Source organism: Elephas maximus, chromosome 16, assembly GCF_024166365.1.
Source record: "Elephas maximus indicus isolate mEleMax1 chromosome 16, mEleMax1 primary haplotype, whole genome shotgun sequence".
In the NCBI taxonomy this organism is placed as follows: Eukaryota; Metazoa; Chordata; class Mammalia; order Proboscidea; family Elephantidae; genus Elephas; species Elephas maximus.
In genome coordinates this window covers 45,579,246-45,595,243 of record NC_064834.1, presented here as the reverse complement: position 1 = coordinate 45,595,243, position 15,998 = coordinate 45,579,246, and the positions used below count along the sequence as shown (strand labels likewise).

At 39.2% G+C, this 15,998-nt stretch overlaps 1 protein-coding gene across 1 annotated transcript in view; it reads left to right on the top strand.

Annotated features, from left to right (window-relative positions):
* The first annotated feature begins 868 nt into the window (after positions 1–868).
* The window catches only part of NOC3L (NOC3 like DNA replication regulator), a 34,029-nt gene continuing 18,899 nt past the window's right edge, over positions 869–15,998 (top strand). The window contains exons 1-9 of the mRNA XM_049855304.1: positions 869–984; positions 1,949–2,156; positions 4,903–5,035; positions 6,244–6,401; positions 7,178–7,234; positions 9,287–9,417; positions 10,901–11,062; positions 11,236–11,329; positions 15,362–15,537. Coding sequence (XP_049711261.1) covers positions 976–984; positions 1,949–2,156; positions 4,903–5,035; positions 6,244–6,401; positions 7,178–7,234; positions 9,287–9,417; positions 10,901–11,062; positions 11,236–11,329; positions 15,362–15,537 — 1,128 coding nt within the window. The 5' untranslated portion in view covers positions 869–975. The remainder of the gene's footprint in view (positions 985–1,948; positions 2,157–4,902; positions 5,036–6,243; positions 6,402–7,177; positions 7,235–9,286; positions 9,418–10,900; positions 11,063–11,235; positions 11,330–15,361; positions 15,538–15,998) is intronic.

Here is a 15,998-nt window from a genome sequence, read left to right as displayed (position 1 = left end):
GTTTGTAACAGGCTGAAAAAACTTACCTAAGAACCTCTCAGCTAGTGGAACTGGCCTGCCAAGTCCACTTTGACTGAGCTAAGGAGCAAGAAAAAAGTTGCAGACTAAAAGCACCAGGCAGCCTCCCTAGCTGCTGTCTTGCAGGCTGAAGGCCATTTCTCAAGAGAACAAACAAGAGGAGAGAGACCAAGGCCACAGGAGCCAAGAGGGCTCCGCACCCCTTTGGAAGGAGACAAGTGCAGATGGCGCAATAAAAAAAAACGTTCATAGATTGCTTACAGTATCATTATAGCGTTAGTTATGTCAAGCTTTCAATCACCCATTCTGAAAAGAAGAAAACACATTGCAAGGTATTAGGGTCACACGAACCACAAAAATCAGTATCTCTAACAGAAGGGTGGATAGGCAATGTGAAGGGAAGCACAAAATGCAGTAAGGGGATTGGAGAAATCCAGTCCTCTTTGAGAGGCGCCAGACTTCCCTAAGGCTTTAATAGAAAGCAGTGCCCTGATGGCCAGTGGTGAAGAGCTTGGGTGCTAACCAAAAGGTCAGCAGTTCGAAACCACTAGCCGCTCCTTGGAAGCCCTCTAGGTTTCTATAGGGTCGCTATGAGTCCAAATCAACCGGAGGGCAAGTGCAACGGGAGAGAGTAAAAAAACACTTTAAACTTCCTTTGGTCCTCCCTCTTGGTCTCTTAATCCTCTCTAGGCTCCGCGCGCGCCCTGAGCGCGCACGCTGGGGGTATGACGGCCCAGGGTCGGGAGTCCATCGCCAAAAGGGAGCGCGCTCAGAGACACCCCCACGGAAGTCCCGCCCCCCACTTCCGGCGTAGGACGACGGGGCGGGGACGGAGGGAGCTTCCGGCTTGGGAAGCGTAGCGGTGGAAGCACGTGTGTTCTTCTCTTGGGTTTCGTGGATTACCTTGTCTGTTTTCCCTGGGTCTGGTGACATTGTCAGATCCTTTCAGGCCTAAGGATGAAGGCGGTAAGTATCTGCAGCAGTCCAGTCCCTGCGGTTTAGGGCCCCGCTGGCTGACAGTCGCTGCTTGGTGTAGCTTTTAGATGTGCTTTTGTCCTGTGTACGCGGCGTTGGCCCAGATTCGGGCTCCCTTGGCCCCTATGGCGCTGTCAGCTTCCCCCTTAGCCCGGGCTCATTCTTAGTCTACTGTGCTCATGCACGGCCGCAGGAGGCCATAGGATGTGAAACTTCAATGTCTTTTCTGAACCCCTCATTCTACACATGAGAAGTTGGCTTGTGCTCTCAGTTTAGGAGTCATGGGACCCGACACGAGTTTATTTACCTGCTAAAGGGTAAGGAGATACGAAAGCAAGTGATTTACTCTGGTTCTCACAGAAAATTAAAGCTAGCCCCTGGGGTTTGGATTTATGAATTAGGAATAAGCAGCAAGAGTTGGAACCCACAGACCTGAATTCAATTTTGCCCTCCTTAGCTTAGATTAGTCACACAAACTTTCTGAACTTTGGCTTCTTCATAAGTAATGTGAGGATAACAGCAATCATTACTTGATTAGGCTGTTGGAGGTAATGTATTGGAACACTTTATAGATGGTAAAGCAGCATATATTAGTTGTCGTTGTTAAAGACAGCTAGCATTTTGCTCTGAGTGTGCTAAACTCTGGATGCTCAGCTAACCCTGAATAACCATTCACCACCACTAGGTTTTTTAGGTCAGTGGTTCTTAACCTGTTTTGGGCCTTAGGGCTGTTTTAGCAGTATGGGTTCTGGTCAAGAAGAGTACAAGCTGAATAACTGATGCTCTGATGCCATTTGGTAGGATTAGTGACATAGTTTGATTTCAAATCTTACATGCAAGATCCATGACAGAAAATTATGGAGAGGGTGTGATGAAATTTACATTTCTTTTAACTGGATTTTAAAAATAATTTAAATTTGGGATATACAAAGCTCCTTCTGTTCCTGTTTTCTAGAGAAGAAACAAAAAACAAGTTCCAAGCTTTCGGAAGTTGCTAAAAACAAGTAAAGTCAAACTTGAAAACAAGCTAAAAAATAAGCAGTTTAAACAACAAAGCACTCTCAAGAAATACCGAAAAGAACAGAGGAAGCTGAGGCAAGCTGTGAAAGATGCTGTGTCTAAGAAACCCATCCCATTGGAAGACCCAAAGGAAAAACGACCAGGTAATTGTGAAAGCATTCATGTCCTGTAGTTTCCGTTGATTTGTTCTAAAATGTTCTTCATGGAAATAGCTTTGCTTTCTAGTAATCTCTTTTCTTGCTCCCAGATCTTCCTAAGACTTGGTAAGAATAGTAGTCCTGTATGTTTTATCACAGTCAGTATGAGAAAACATTGTAATATAGTATTCATTGTGAGAAAAAGCTAGCCTTTGCTTAGTTTGTCTTGAAAGCAGATCTGAACATATGATTCGTGGGAAAACAAACTTAGAGTTTAAAAAAAAAAACACTCATTGCCGTTGAGCCAATTCTTACTCGTAGCGACTATAGAACAGAGCAGAACTGCCTCGTAAGGTTTTCAAGGAGCGCCTGGTGGATTTGAACCGCCGACCTTTTGGTTAGTAGCTGTAGCACTTAACCACTATGCCACCAGGGTTTCCAAAATAAACCTGTTGCTGTCCAGTCGATTCCGACTCATAGTGACCCTATAGGACAGGGCAGATCTGCCCCATGGGATTTTCAAGGAGTGGCTGGTAGATTCGAACTGCCAACCTTTTGGTTAGTAGCTGAACTCTTAACCACCGGGCCACCAGGTCTCCGATAAACTTAGAATAGCCGTGTAAATAAATGTTGAACAACGTGCCAGTGCTGCCACTTTCCATTCACTGGCAGTTAGCTAAGGTATGAATACTTTTTTCTGGTGCTTATTTCAGAGTGTTGCCAAGGTGCACCTAGATTTCCAAAGAAAACCTGTTTGCTGTCGAGTCGATTCCAACTTACAGTGACGCTGTAGGATAGAGTAGAACTGCCCCATACAGTTTCCAAGGAGTGCCTGGTAGATTCGAACTACTGACCTTTTGGTTAGCAGCCATAGCACTTAACCATTATGCCACCAGGGTTTCCAGATTTCTAAATGTATGGTTTTATTTTCTTTTGGAACCTTGAAGTGAAATTGGGCTATGATTTTCTGGGTCATTCTTTTTAAAACTATCCAAGAACTCCAAGTACTCAAAACAGGTAAGAAATGATACATTTTGACTTAGCCCAGTTCTTTTACAACAGTGTTACTGGTACCCTTAAGGAATTTGTATTTGTCTTCATCTCCCTGGGTGGTACAGTTAAGCGCTTGACTACTACCTAAAAGGTTGGCAGTTTGAACCTACCTAGAGGTGCCTCTGAAGAGAAGCCTAGTGATCTGCTTATAAAATTCACAGCCTTGAAAACCCTACAGAGCAGTTCTACTCTGCATACATGGGTGGCTGTGAGTCAGAATCGGCTGGACGGCAACTAACAACACTACTTACTGAACAGCTCTTTATTCAGTCTTCCCATATCCATCTCATTGTCTTAATCTTGACATTTTCAGTTTGAACCTTTGGCAAAATATTATAATGAATAAAAGATCATTGGACAGGAAGTCAGGAAACTGCTTTTCTCTTGATTTTGTTACTTACTGTCAGTGTGTCCTTGGTCAAAGTCAGTTAATTTCCAGGGCCTTCACCTGCAAAAATGGGAGGATTGAGTTAGATGTTTCCTAAACCTCTTCTGTCTAAATTTTAATAGAATTTAAAGAGGATGTGTTAGTAATCGTATATGTTTAAAAAAAAAATTATTTATTTTTATATGTTGGACATCTGCGTGACAGGCAGCTGGATCTAAGCATCTGGCTTAGAGAGAATAGTTTTGGGAATGATCAGCAAGTAGATGGTAATGGAAGCCTTGTTGTTGTTGTGTGCCAGCCAGTTGATTCAAACTCGTAGCCTTGGACTTAGATAAAATCAGGGTGGAGACTAGCATGAGAATTAGAGAAGGACAGAATTTAAGAAGGAATTCCTGGGTGGTGCAAATAGTTACTATGCTGTGGCTACTAACTGAAATGTTGGAGGTTCAAGTCCACCCAGGAGTGCCTCAGAAGAAAGTCCTGGCAGTGTATTTCCAAAAAAATCAGCCGTTGAAAACCTGGTGGAGCACTGTTACATTTTGACACACTTGGGGTCTCCATAAGCTGGAATCATGGTTTTACTGCTTGAGAAACAGATAGAGAAGGAAAAATCTGTGAAGGAGTCTGAGGAGGTGCCAGAGAATTTGGAAGAAGACGAAGAGTGCGCAGTGTCTTAGAAATCAGAAGAAAAGTGTTTCAAGAAAGAAGGAAGCTCTTTGTGTTCTCTTGGATATTGGCAGGAGAGTGGTTGAGATAATAGACTATATAATCTAAGTGAGAAAACACATCGGTTGATAGGGAGAAAGTGGAAAGGGTCAGACGATTGAAGGTGTGTATATTTGGTCGAAGAAGTAGTGCAGGGGAAGTAGCTGAATGAAAGTTGGAAGGATAAAATGTGGTATGAGAGTGCAGTGAGCCCCTGAGGTTTGGGATGTAGCTCTTGGACAAGGTGGCTAAAGTGGAATGAAAGTGAAAGGCACTGGAAATGAGTAGGAGCTAAGGGGCTCAAACACCCTGAAAGGTGTTTCAGAATATGGGGAAGCTTTGGTTGTTCCAGTGACCTGGGAGTGCTCCTGTCATTTAGATTGCAGGAGTCAGAGGTGCCAATGCCCTGCGTAGCTCAGGATGCCCTAGTACAGCAAAGGATTGTCTTGTCCAACATGTTGATGGCACTCCCATTTAGAGACACTAGACTGGGGTATTAGGAAAGCACAGATATTCCTACTGTAGACACAGAAATACAGTGAGTTCTACGTCTATAATAGTTTTTCTGATTTTCTTTTTTTGTGTGTGTGTGTATGTGTGGAACAGGTAAAAGGATTGAGTGGGAAGAGGAGGAAGAGGAGGAAGCCCTTCCTTTAGATATGATGGATGAAGATGACTTACAGTTAATGAGAGATTTAGGACAAAGAGCATCTTTTTTAACAAGAGATCTTTCTTCCAGGTAATAGTTCATTTAGATTATAGTCACCTTTTTTTTTTGTGACGAATACATAACAAAACATACACCCTTCAACATTTTCTGCATGTACAGTTCAGTGACCTTTGGTTACATTCTTTGCCACATCATTCTAATGTTAAAAACTTGGTTCTGATTTTTACTTAGATGATGAGTGTAAGATACACAGTTCAGCACAATATTTACGAATAGTAAACCATATTTATCAGTTTATATCTTAAGAAAGTATGCTCGTGATTAAGACAAGCAGATTTTATTTACAGGCAGTCCCTGGATTACAAACGAGTTTCCTTCCTAAGTCTGCCTTTAAGTCGAGTTCGTACGCAAATTGAAACAGTTAGGTACGGTTCATATCAAAGGTCAGTTAGTCAGATGTTTATATTAGTATATATTGTACTTTGCTGTGCATGAAAAACATAAACACTTCCAGATACACTAAAACATCTCTAACATAACAATACGGTAATACTAATAATGTTTTGATGTGGGCCACAGAGTAGTACCTGTTTGTTATTACAAAGCATTGTATGTACCTTGAATTTTTAATATAATAGGCTTATGAGGATCAGTTCATAACTACATAAGTCAGACGTTCATAACCTGGGAATTGCCTGTATTTCTTTTAAGTCTGAATGGTGAAGTAGAGTGGGGGGGGGATACTGTTCTCACGTTTGAGACATTGGCAGTACAGTCCTGAGTTCCTTATGGCCGTGGTCTCACTTAATCCCCATTACCCTCCTAGGCAGGTATTGCTCCCATTTATAGAGAAGTAACCAGCTTCCCCCCAGTCCCAAGAAATGGATCTAGAATTTAAACTTAGACCTTTTTAACTCCAGTGTCCATGCTAAAAAAGTAGAATAATATGATGTCACTCCTTGGCTCTGTGGAATATTCTTCAAAAAAGGATCTGCTGAAAGCTTCACCTTTATTTTCATCTCAGGAGAAAATGATGTAGGTGTAATTGGAACCTTTGTGGTAGACTGTGTGCATCATCAATTTACTCAGTTACTATTTGAGTGCTTACTATGTGCCGGGCACTGGTCTAGGTGCCAATATCTACACCTATTGAAGGTTTGGCTATGGTTTATTTTTCTTTGCTTTTAAAATGGTAGATCTCTGGGTTTGCTTTTTAAATACATTAAAACTAATATAGTAAGATTAACGTATACTAATATGACTTTTTTCCCCCTCAGCGAACCCGTTCATGCCAAGAAACGAAAGCACGAAAGCATTATAGAGAAATATGAAAAAATACCGAGAACTCTGCAAACTGCACCAGAGAAAGAACTCATTCATTTGCTTCCTATCAAAGATAAAAGTGGTATAATTCCACAGACCAGGGAGAAGCCAGGTGAATTTAATCAGCTGATGTGTTAGTTAAAATTTCAGCTCGATTTTAATATTATCACATTTTTTTTCATTCAGAATTTAATTTTATTTTTTAAAGAAAGATAATCTGCAAAATAAGTGTAGCTGCAATTAGTCGTGTAACAAGCCTGATAATTTTGGCCGGAAGTACAGATAATTATCTCAGGTATCCATTGTACTGTGAGGACAAATGAAGCTACAGGCTTCACCAAGACTATTTCCCCAAGTTCTGTCATATCTAAAATTAGAGCATACTAACCATCCTGTGTTAGCCATCTTTTTTTTTCTTCTTTCATTTAACTTTTTTCTTTTAAAAGGTATTACGCAGAAAACTCCAGAAGTCAAAGATGGGAAGTCACATTATTTATCACAAAACACATACCTATGAAACTACCAGGCAAGAAACAAACATGGCAGTGGTCACTTTTCATTCAAATAAAAGGATGGGTTATGAGATAAACAATATCACGTGTGAATACCGTACTCTCTTAAATAATCAACTCTGTGAGACCAAACAGTCAACATTTACCCTAAAACAAAGATGGGACACTAAGGAGAGGTGGGGAAGCTGGGTTAATGGGAACAGAATAAAAAGAATGGAAATATTGAGAATGTTGACACATTGTAAAAAATGTAACCACTTTCATGGAACAAGTTGTATAAAAATGGTTAAATGGGAACCTAATTTGTTGTGTTGTATAGTTTCGCCACTTAAGTAAGTATATGCTCACATTTTTAATTCACGTACTTTCCATGTAGTTATTGACAGTAACAAAGATGAAGAGGATCAAGAAGAAGAAAAGGGACTTGAGGAAGGTAATGGGCTACATCTTTATAGTTACTAAATTATACATTGAGAATTACATTTTTTTTTTTAGAATAGTAAATGTGAATTAATTTTAGATAAAATCTGGAACGTGCATTTTTGGAGTACAGGTCATTTTGTTTTGAATGTTTTTCTACATTTTAAAAAGTCATCTCTGGAATTTGATCCGTTTTTGTTTTTTGTTATGGGAACATTTACACAGTCTAATGACCAGACATGCATAGAGTCTTATTAATTGTTATTGTTCCAAATTCTTTATAATTGTGGGAAAAGGACCTGTCTACAAATATTAATATTTTATTTTTAGCCTTAAATTATAAAAAAAGATTTTGTGGTAAGAAGTCATTTGTTTCTTTCTTAGAGGAAGTATTCTTTGCCCATGTCTGTGTTAGATAACTGATTGTGGTTTTCTAATATCTGGGACTATTCTGATCAAAGTTAAACTGAAAGAAATACTGTATCGTTTGGAGCTGTAAACCAAAAAGCCCATTGTCGTCGAGTCGATTCCGACTCATAATGACCCTTTAGAACTGCCACATAGGGTTTCCAAGGAGCAGCTGGTGGATTTGAAGTGCCGACCTTTTTGATTAGCAGGTGGACTCTTAACCACTGTGCCACCAGGGCTCCCGTTTGGAACTATATTGGCTTGGAATTTGTAACAAAATGTGCTGGTTAAATTTTACTTATACTTAGTAGTGTGAATGAGATTATGGTCACCTGTTTAACTGTTTTCAGTTATCCTTCATAGGCTTGTTACAAATTATGCTTGTGTGTTTATTAAAGTTAGTTCCCTGTAAATTTCTTAAGATGGCCATGTTTTGTGTAGTTCAAAGTACTATACAGAGTTGAAAGCAAAGGAGAATATTGTATACTTTTATTTATTTTTCCAATTTTTTAAAATTCCTTAGGTGAAAGTTTATGGCTCAATTTCATTTCTCATACAAAAATTCATACACATATTGTTATGTGACAGTAGTTGCAATCCGTATAATGTAACAGCACACTCCCTCTTTCCACCCCAGGCTTCCCACGTCCACCCAACCAGCTCCTGCCCCTTCCTGCTTTCTCATCCTGCCTCCAGACAGCAGCTGCCCATTTGGTCTTGTGTATCTGCTTGAATTAGGAAATATACTCTTCATGAGTATTATTTTATGTTTTATAGTCCAGCCTAATCTTTGTCTGAAGAGTGGGCTTTGGGAATGGTTTTAGTTCTGAGTTAACAGATCATATGGGGGCCATGACTTTGAGGGTTCCTCCAGTCTTAGACCATTAAGTCTGTTTTTTTATGTGAATTTGATTTCTGCTCCGCACTTTTCTCCTGCTCCAACAGGAACTCTGTTGTGTTTCCTGTCAGGGTGGTCTTTGTGGTAGCTGGGCACCATCGAGTTCTTCTGGTCTCAGGCTGATGGAATCTCTGGTTTATGTGGCCCTTTTGTCTCTTGGTGTTTTTCATTCTCCTTTGTACCAGGTGGGTTGGGACCAATTGATGCATCTTAGATGGCCACTTGGCAAGCTATTAAGACCTCAGATGCCACTCACCAAAGTAGGATGCAGAACATTTTCTTAATAAACTTTGTTATGCCAGTTGACCTAGATATCCCCTGAAACCATGGGAGGATATTATATACTTTTAGAAAAACTAAATCAGATTGTCCTTTCCCTTAACTAATTCGAATTATTGCGGGTTTATTCAAATAGTGGTTAAGAATGTGAACCCTGGAGCCAGACTGCCTGGGTTTGAATCCCATTTCTGCCAGGTTTTATGAGTTCAGTTTCCTACTCTCATTTTGCCTCAGTTTCCTTATCTACCAAATGGGGCTACTAATGGTACCTGCCTCTTAGGATTGTCAAGAGGGTAATGTGTAGTAATAAATGTAGAGTTCCTGGCCTGTGGTAAGTGCTCAATAAAAAAAAAAAAAAAAATTTTTTTTTTTTTTAATTATCATTTTTATTTGTTACTACTGTAGTAAAATTATTGGTTATAGTTCTTGGATACTTATAAATAGAGGAAAATTTAAGAGGGAAAACCTAATCTCTTTCAGAGATCATCGAAGATTCCATTCCAGAGCTGACCTTAGAAGAACATTTAGTTGAGAGAAAGAAAAAACTGCAGGAGAAGAAAATGCATATTGCAGCCTTAGCATCTGCCATATTATCAGATCCAGAAAGTAATGTAGGTATATGAATTTCTTTCAGTTCTTTATATTAGATGTGGTATAAATATTTAAGGCTCTCTTGTTACCTACAAGCGTACGTGAAAAGGAAAAGCACTAACTAAAAATAGTAGCTGAGTTAGAATAAGAGAGTGGACAGAACCTTAGCTTAATGTTATGTCTGAACTTAATTTCTTCTGTGATCTTAGAAAAGTCACTTAAACTTTCTGGGTCCTATTTTCCTCTTCCCAAATGAAGATACTGGACTTAATGTTCCAACTCTTAAGATAAGAAACCTGCTATAAAACAAACCAGTGACATTAGTTCAGGACTGCTTTTAAGTGGAAAATATTTTAAGTGAAGTAGAGCCAGAGAATTGTAATGAATTATCATTGGGCCACAGGTACAGTTGTGATGGTGGTGATAGTTATAACACCTGAACTGGAAACCTAAGATTCAGTCTTCCTCTGTTAAGTACTATCTATGTGGCTTTAGTTAAGTCATTTTACCTGGCTCATTTTTATCATCTCTAAAAAGAAGATAGTATCTATTTCAAAATTTTGTTGTTAGGATTAAATGATAAAGTATACATAAAATCATCTAAGGTGGTTTTGTTGTTACTGTGTCCATAGCATCCTTTGACAATTATTTACTTAACAGTAAAATACATTGTTATGTTTACATTTATAGAAAATAGCAATTTCGCGTGGGTGTGCTTTAGAGTAGTACATGTCCTTTTCTAATAGAGTAAGGGGAAGTTTTGGAGCAGAATTGAGAAGAACGTGGGCTATTTCTGACTTAAATTATCTCATTTAATCACTTACAAAACCACAAAAGAGTTACTGATCTTACTTTACAAGTGAAGGTATTGAGTCTTAAAAAACTCAAGCGTTCCTAGTTTTCGGCAGCCGGTAGATTGCAACCCAGGTCTTCTAACTGTGAAGCCTCATGCTTATTGTCCACAATGTAGGAATAGCAAATAGGTGGCGGCGTATTTGCCCTATTCCTTGCTTATGGTGGATATTGCTAACCAGTCAGAATGTTGCTTCTCTAGATAGCACTCCAGCAGACATTAGTAGTTGATCAGAGCAAGCACATTTGCTGAAATCAATTTTTCATTTCTGCATTACAAGACACAATGATCTTTTTATGAGTTTTGTTGAAGCTAAGGTTGGTGGTACATTTCATTTCTGATTAATTGGTATATCTGTGGCCACTGTATTTGATTGGTGTGTATATACATTTTAACATAAAGTTAGATAAATCAATAAATTTAAACTATTTTTTGGACTACTTATTTAACATAAATACGATTAACATAGAATTGTAGTGATTTATCTGTCAAAGTGAATCGTGTGTACAGCTGTGTGTGGCTTAACTGAATAATGACATGTTAGTCATTTTGTGAATCCCACTTATTGTGCCAGATGTGGGGGCTGTTGTCTTCTGTTCATAATTGTTTTGCCATAATATCTCTAGCCTTACAAGTTATTTCTTTAACAGGTTAAAAAATTGAAAGAATTACGTTCCATGCTAATGGAACAGGATCCTGATGTGGCTGTTACTGTTCGAAAGCTGGTGGTAGTTTCTTTGATGGAGTTGTTTAAAGACATTACTCCTTCATATAAAATCCGCCCCCTAACAGAAGCAGAAAAATCTACCAAGGTAATGTTTGATGTAACTACTGCACAAAGTAAGCTGGAGATTTTGGAGAGCTAGAGGTGGGGTTTGTTTTGTTTTACAGCACAGGTATATAGTAGGCATTCGCATTTTGTGCTCATTTTTGGATTTTAATATTTTAATTTTAAAGAAACGATTGATCATTTTGATCTTTTCAGATCCGCAAAGAAACCCAGAAATTAAGAGAATTTGAAGAAGGCCTGGTTAGCCAATACAAATTTTATTTGGAAAATCTGGAACAAATGGTTAAAGGTATATTAAACATATATTAGAAGTATGTAATAGATTTCGTTTTGATCAGGAAGGTGAATTCTGTTTTCCGTGCTATGTGGTGAGGCAGTATAATGTATGGTCAAGATACAGTATGGAGTCAGACTACTCGAGTTTAAATCCTGGCTTAGTTATCTAGTGCTGCTGTAACAGAAATACTACAAGCAGATGGCTTTACAACAAACAAATTTATTTTCTCACAGCTTAGGAGATTCAAAGTCTGAATTTAGAGTGCCAGCTCGAGGGGAGGGCTTTCTCTCTCTGTTAGCTCTGAAGGAAGGTCCTTGTCTCTTCAGCTTCTGCTTCCTGGTTCCCTGGAGATCTCCATGTGTCTTGGCATCTATATTACCCCATCTCTCCTCTACTCACTTACTTGTTTAATCTCTTTTATATTTTAAAAGAGATTGGCTTAAGACACACCCTACACTAATCCTGCCTCATTAACATAACAGAGACAACCCATCCCCAAATGGGATTATAATCATAAGCATAGAAGTTAGGATTTACAACACATTTTGTGGGGACACAATTCAGTCCGTAAAACTGGCTCTGCCACTTACTACCTGTCTTAGGCAGGGCTCTCTAGAGAAGCAAAACTAGTAAAGTGTATAAATACATATACAGAGAGATATATGTTAAGGAAATGCCTCACACGGTTGTAGAGGGTGAGATGTGGGTCAGACCGGAGGTCCCTCCAGATTCACGTAGCCTCAGGGGCTGCTGAACCCAAGATCAGCAAGTCAGACAGCAGGGCCCTGGCTCACAGGCTGCAAAGACTGACGAATCCCAAGATCGGCAGGCAAGATGGCAGGTAAACTGCTAGCTCATGTCCCAAGAATCGGAGGTCAGATGAACAGAAGCCAGCTGCAGGATCCAGTGCAAGCAAAAGCCCATGAGCCTTGCCAAAAAGTCCACCTATATTGGATGCAGGCCACACCCCCAAGAAAACTGCATTTCAAGTGATTGGCTGCTCATAGCAGATCACATCATGGAGGTGATCATATTATATCATATCCCATCCTGGAGATAATCACATCATCATATGACTTAACTGCCAAACGACTGAGCATGATGGCCCAGCCAAGTTGACACACAGCGTTAATGATCTCACCACCTATTTGTTGTTAGGTGCCACTGAGTTGGTTCTGACTCATAGCTATCCTATGTACAACAGAACGAAACTCTGCCTGGTCCTGCACCATAATCAAAATTGTCACTATGTTTGAGCCCATTGTTGCAGCCACTGCCCATCTCATTGAGGGTCTTCCTCTTTTTCAATGACCTTCTACTTTACCAAACGTGACGTCCTTACGAAACTCTGCCTGGTCCTGCACCATAGTCAAAATTGTCACTACGTTTGAGCCCATTGTTGCAGCCACTGTCCATCTCATTGAGGGTCTTCCTCTTTTTCAATGACCTTCTACTTTACCAAGCGTGACGTCCTTCTACAAGGACTGGTCCCTCCTGATAACATGTCCAAAGTACCTGAAATGAAGTCTTGCCATCCTCTCTTCTAAGGAATGTTCTGGCTGTACTCATCTGAGACAGATTTGTTCGTTCTCCTGGCAGTCCTGGTATATTCAGTATTCTTTGCTAGCGCCATAATTCGGATGCATCAGTTCTTCTGTCTTCCTTATTCACTGTTCAGCTTTGTATGCTTATGAGACGATTGAAAATACCATGGCTTGCATCAGGTGCACCTTTGTCTTCAAGATGACCTCTTTGCTTTTTAACACTTTAAAGAGGTGTTGCAGCACATTTGCCCAAATGCAATATGTCGTTTGATTTCTTGACTGTTGCTTCTGTGGGTGTTGATTGTGGATCCAAGTAAAATGAAATCCTTACCAACGTCAGTATTTTCTTTATCATGATGTTGCTTATTGGTCCACTTGTGAGGATTTTTGTTTTCTTTATGTTGAGGTGTGATCCATACTGAAGGCTGTATGTAGTCTTTGGTCTTCATCAGTGAGTGCTTCAAGTCTTCTTGGCTTTCAGCATAGCAGGGTTGTATCATTTGTATATTGCAGGTTGTTAATGAGTCTTCCTCCAATCCTGATACTGTGGTCTTCTTCATATAGTTCAGCTTCTTGGATTATTGACTCAGCATACAGATTTAATAGTAAGATGAAAGGCTACAACCCTGATGCACACCTTTCCTGATTTTAAGTCATGCAGTCCTTGTTACGTTCGAACAACTGCCTCTTGGTCTGTCTACAGGTTCTGCATGAGCACAATTAAGTGTTCTGAAATTCCCACTCTTTGTAATGTTATCCATAGTTTGTTATGATCCGCATAGTCAAATTGCTTTGTGTATTATGTCAACTGTTAGTGTTGTTGTCCTTTACCTAGTCAGTAGTTCCATATGTGATACTGATACTGTTTGATAATTTCTGCACTCTGTTCTTTGGAAGAGGCACAAATAAGAATCTCTTCCAGTCAACATTAGCTTGTTGAATTAATAAATGGTTATCAGAAGGGAAGGATAACTTGGAGTGGATATAATGAGTGCCTTGAAAATGGACTTACACATCAATTATTAGGGATGATAAACTCTTCTGTCAGATCATTAACTATCTTCACGATAGGAAGGACACAGGAAAAATTGAGGCATGAGTGGGGAAGAGACTCAATTGCTTAGACCAGGTTCTTTCACTTGGCCTATTTGGGCTCCCTTATTCAGTGCTGGGCCTTAGGATCGCCGAGTTGCTGTCTCACATGTAACAGGACTATTGAGTTCTGTTGGCCCAATAAGGGCATGAAGGTGGTGGGAATAAAGTGGGAGTGGGTAGCATGGATGTCGCCTCTGTGCCCTAGCCTCCCAACTGGAACTTCATTACTAGCATTTACTCTCCTGGTGATACATGGGCCTAGGAGCTCTGTGTAGACCAACACTGTCCAGTAGAAATATAACTTGAGCCACACATACTATTTTTAAAAAATATAGCCATACTAAAAAAAAGTAGAAAGGCAATGACATTAATTTTTAGTATATTCTGTATGTATATATATATCCAGATTATTATCATTTTGACATGTAATCATTTTTTAAAGTTATTGAGTTTTTTTTATTGTTAAGTTCTAACTCTGGTATGTATTTTACACTTGAAACACATCTCAATTTGGCCTAGCCACGTTTTAGGTGCTCAGTAGCCACATGTGGCTAGTGGTATGTTGGGAAGTGCAGGTATAGACACTTTCTAAGTTGATTGAAGCATTATGAAGTCTTGTCAGCTCCAAGGAAATAAAAGATACTGTTGTTATTTTTTGTGAATACAATCTGAAGAAAAATCACATATATGAGAAACAGATTTAAAACATACTCTTACCCATACTCTGGCGTGTGTGTAGTATAGAGGGAGATATTGAACCTACTCTAGAGAGACCGGCATATTTTCATATTCTCATTCAAGACACTATATTACAGTAGCATGGGATGTATGTAGAAATTTCTTTAGGAGAACTATAAACTGGTATTTTGAAGGAAAATTTGAATCTCTTTTGGACTTCATGGTTATTGGCAGAGATACCACAGTAAGCATCAGCAAGTTAGAAGAAAAGATGTAGATTTTAGAAATTTTGGAAAGACTGGGGCCCAGAGAAGTTGGAACTTGCTCATATTCACCAGCCCGTTAGCAGATGACTAGAATTTGAATCCAGGCATCTTGAGTTACAGTCTGGTGTTTTGCGAAATTCCTTGGAAGAAGTCCAGCCCAGAGACTCCTTTAACATATCCAGCCCCTTCTCCCGCCTTTTTTCCCACACCAGAGAAACTTGATCTAATGCCAATATGAAAAGTCAAAATTTGTGTAATTGTGGTTAGAATCAAAGAGTGGATGATGGTAGAAAAAGTTCAGTATAAGATTTATGCTTCTTGCCTAAGCATAGTCACAACTCATATTTAAGTATTAGCACTGTGTCTTGAGTTTTCATCATACTGCTTGCATATTATTGTAAAAGAAAGCTAATTTGAGTGTTCACCCATAAGTAAAGTAACTACAGTTTTCTTTTGACTAGACTGGAAGCAAAGAAAGCTGAAGAAAAGTAATGTAGTTTCCTTAAAAGCATATAAAGGACTGGCAGAAGTGGCAGTGAAGAGCCTGTGTGAGCTGTTGGTGGCACTACCTCATTTTAATTTTCACAACAACATCATTGTGTTGATTGTCCCTCTCATGAATGACATGTCAAAGTCGGTGGGTTGCTCTTGTTCCTAATAGAACAATAATAGATGATGTGATTTTCTTTTTTCCTCTCAAAATTCTTTTGAATCTATTACTTATTAGTAAAATAGGGCTACTTTGTTAAACTCTATCTCTTTAAGAAAGGTATTTGAAAATAAATTTATTGCAGTGATCCTCAACAGGAGGCAATTTTGGCCCCCTTCTTCCTCCCAGGGAATATTAAGCAACGTGTGGAGACTTTTTTTGTTATTGAGAATATACACAACAGAACATAGACCAATTCAACAGTTTCTACATGCACAATTCAGTGACATCTCTGGAGACTTTTTATTGTGCTGTAAGTGAAAGTTTACAGTTCAAGTTAGTTTGTCATACAAAAATTTATACACACATTGTTACGTGACCCTAGTTGCTCTCCCTGTAATGTGACAGCACACTCCTCCTTTCCATAACGGATTTCCTGTGAACATTCA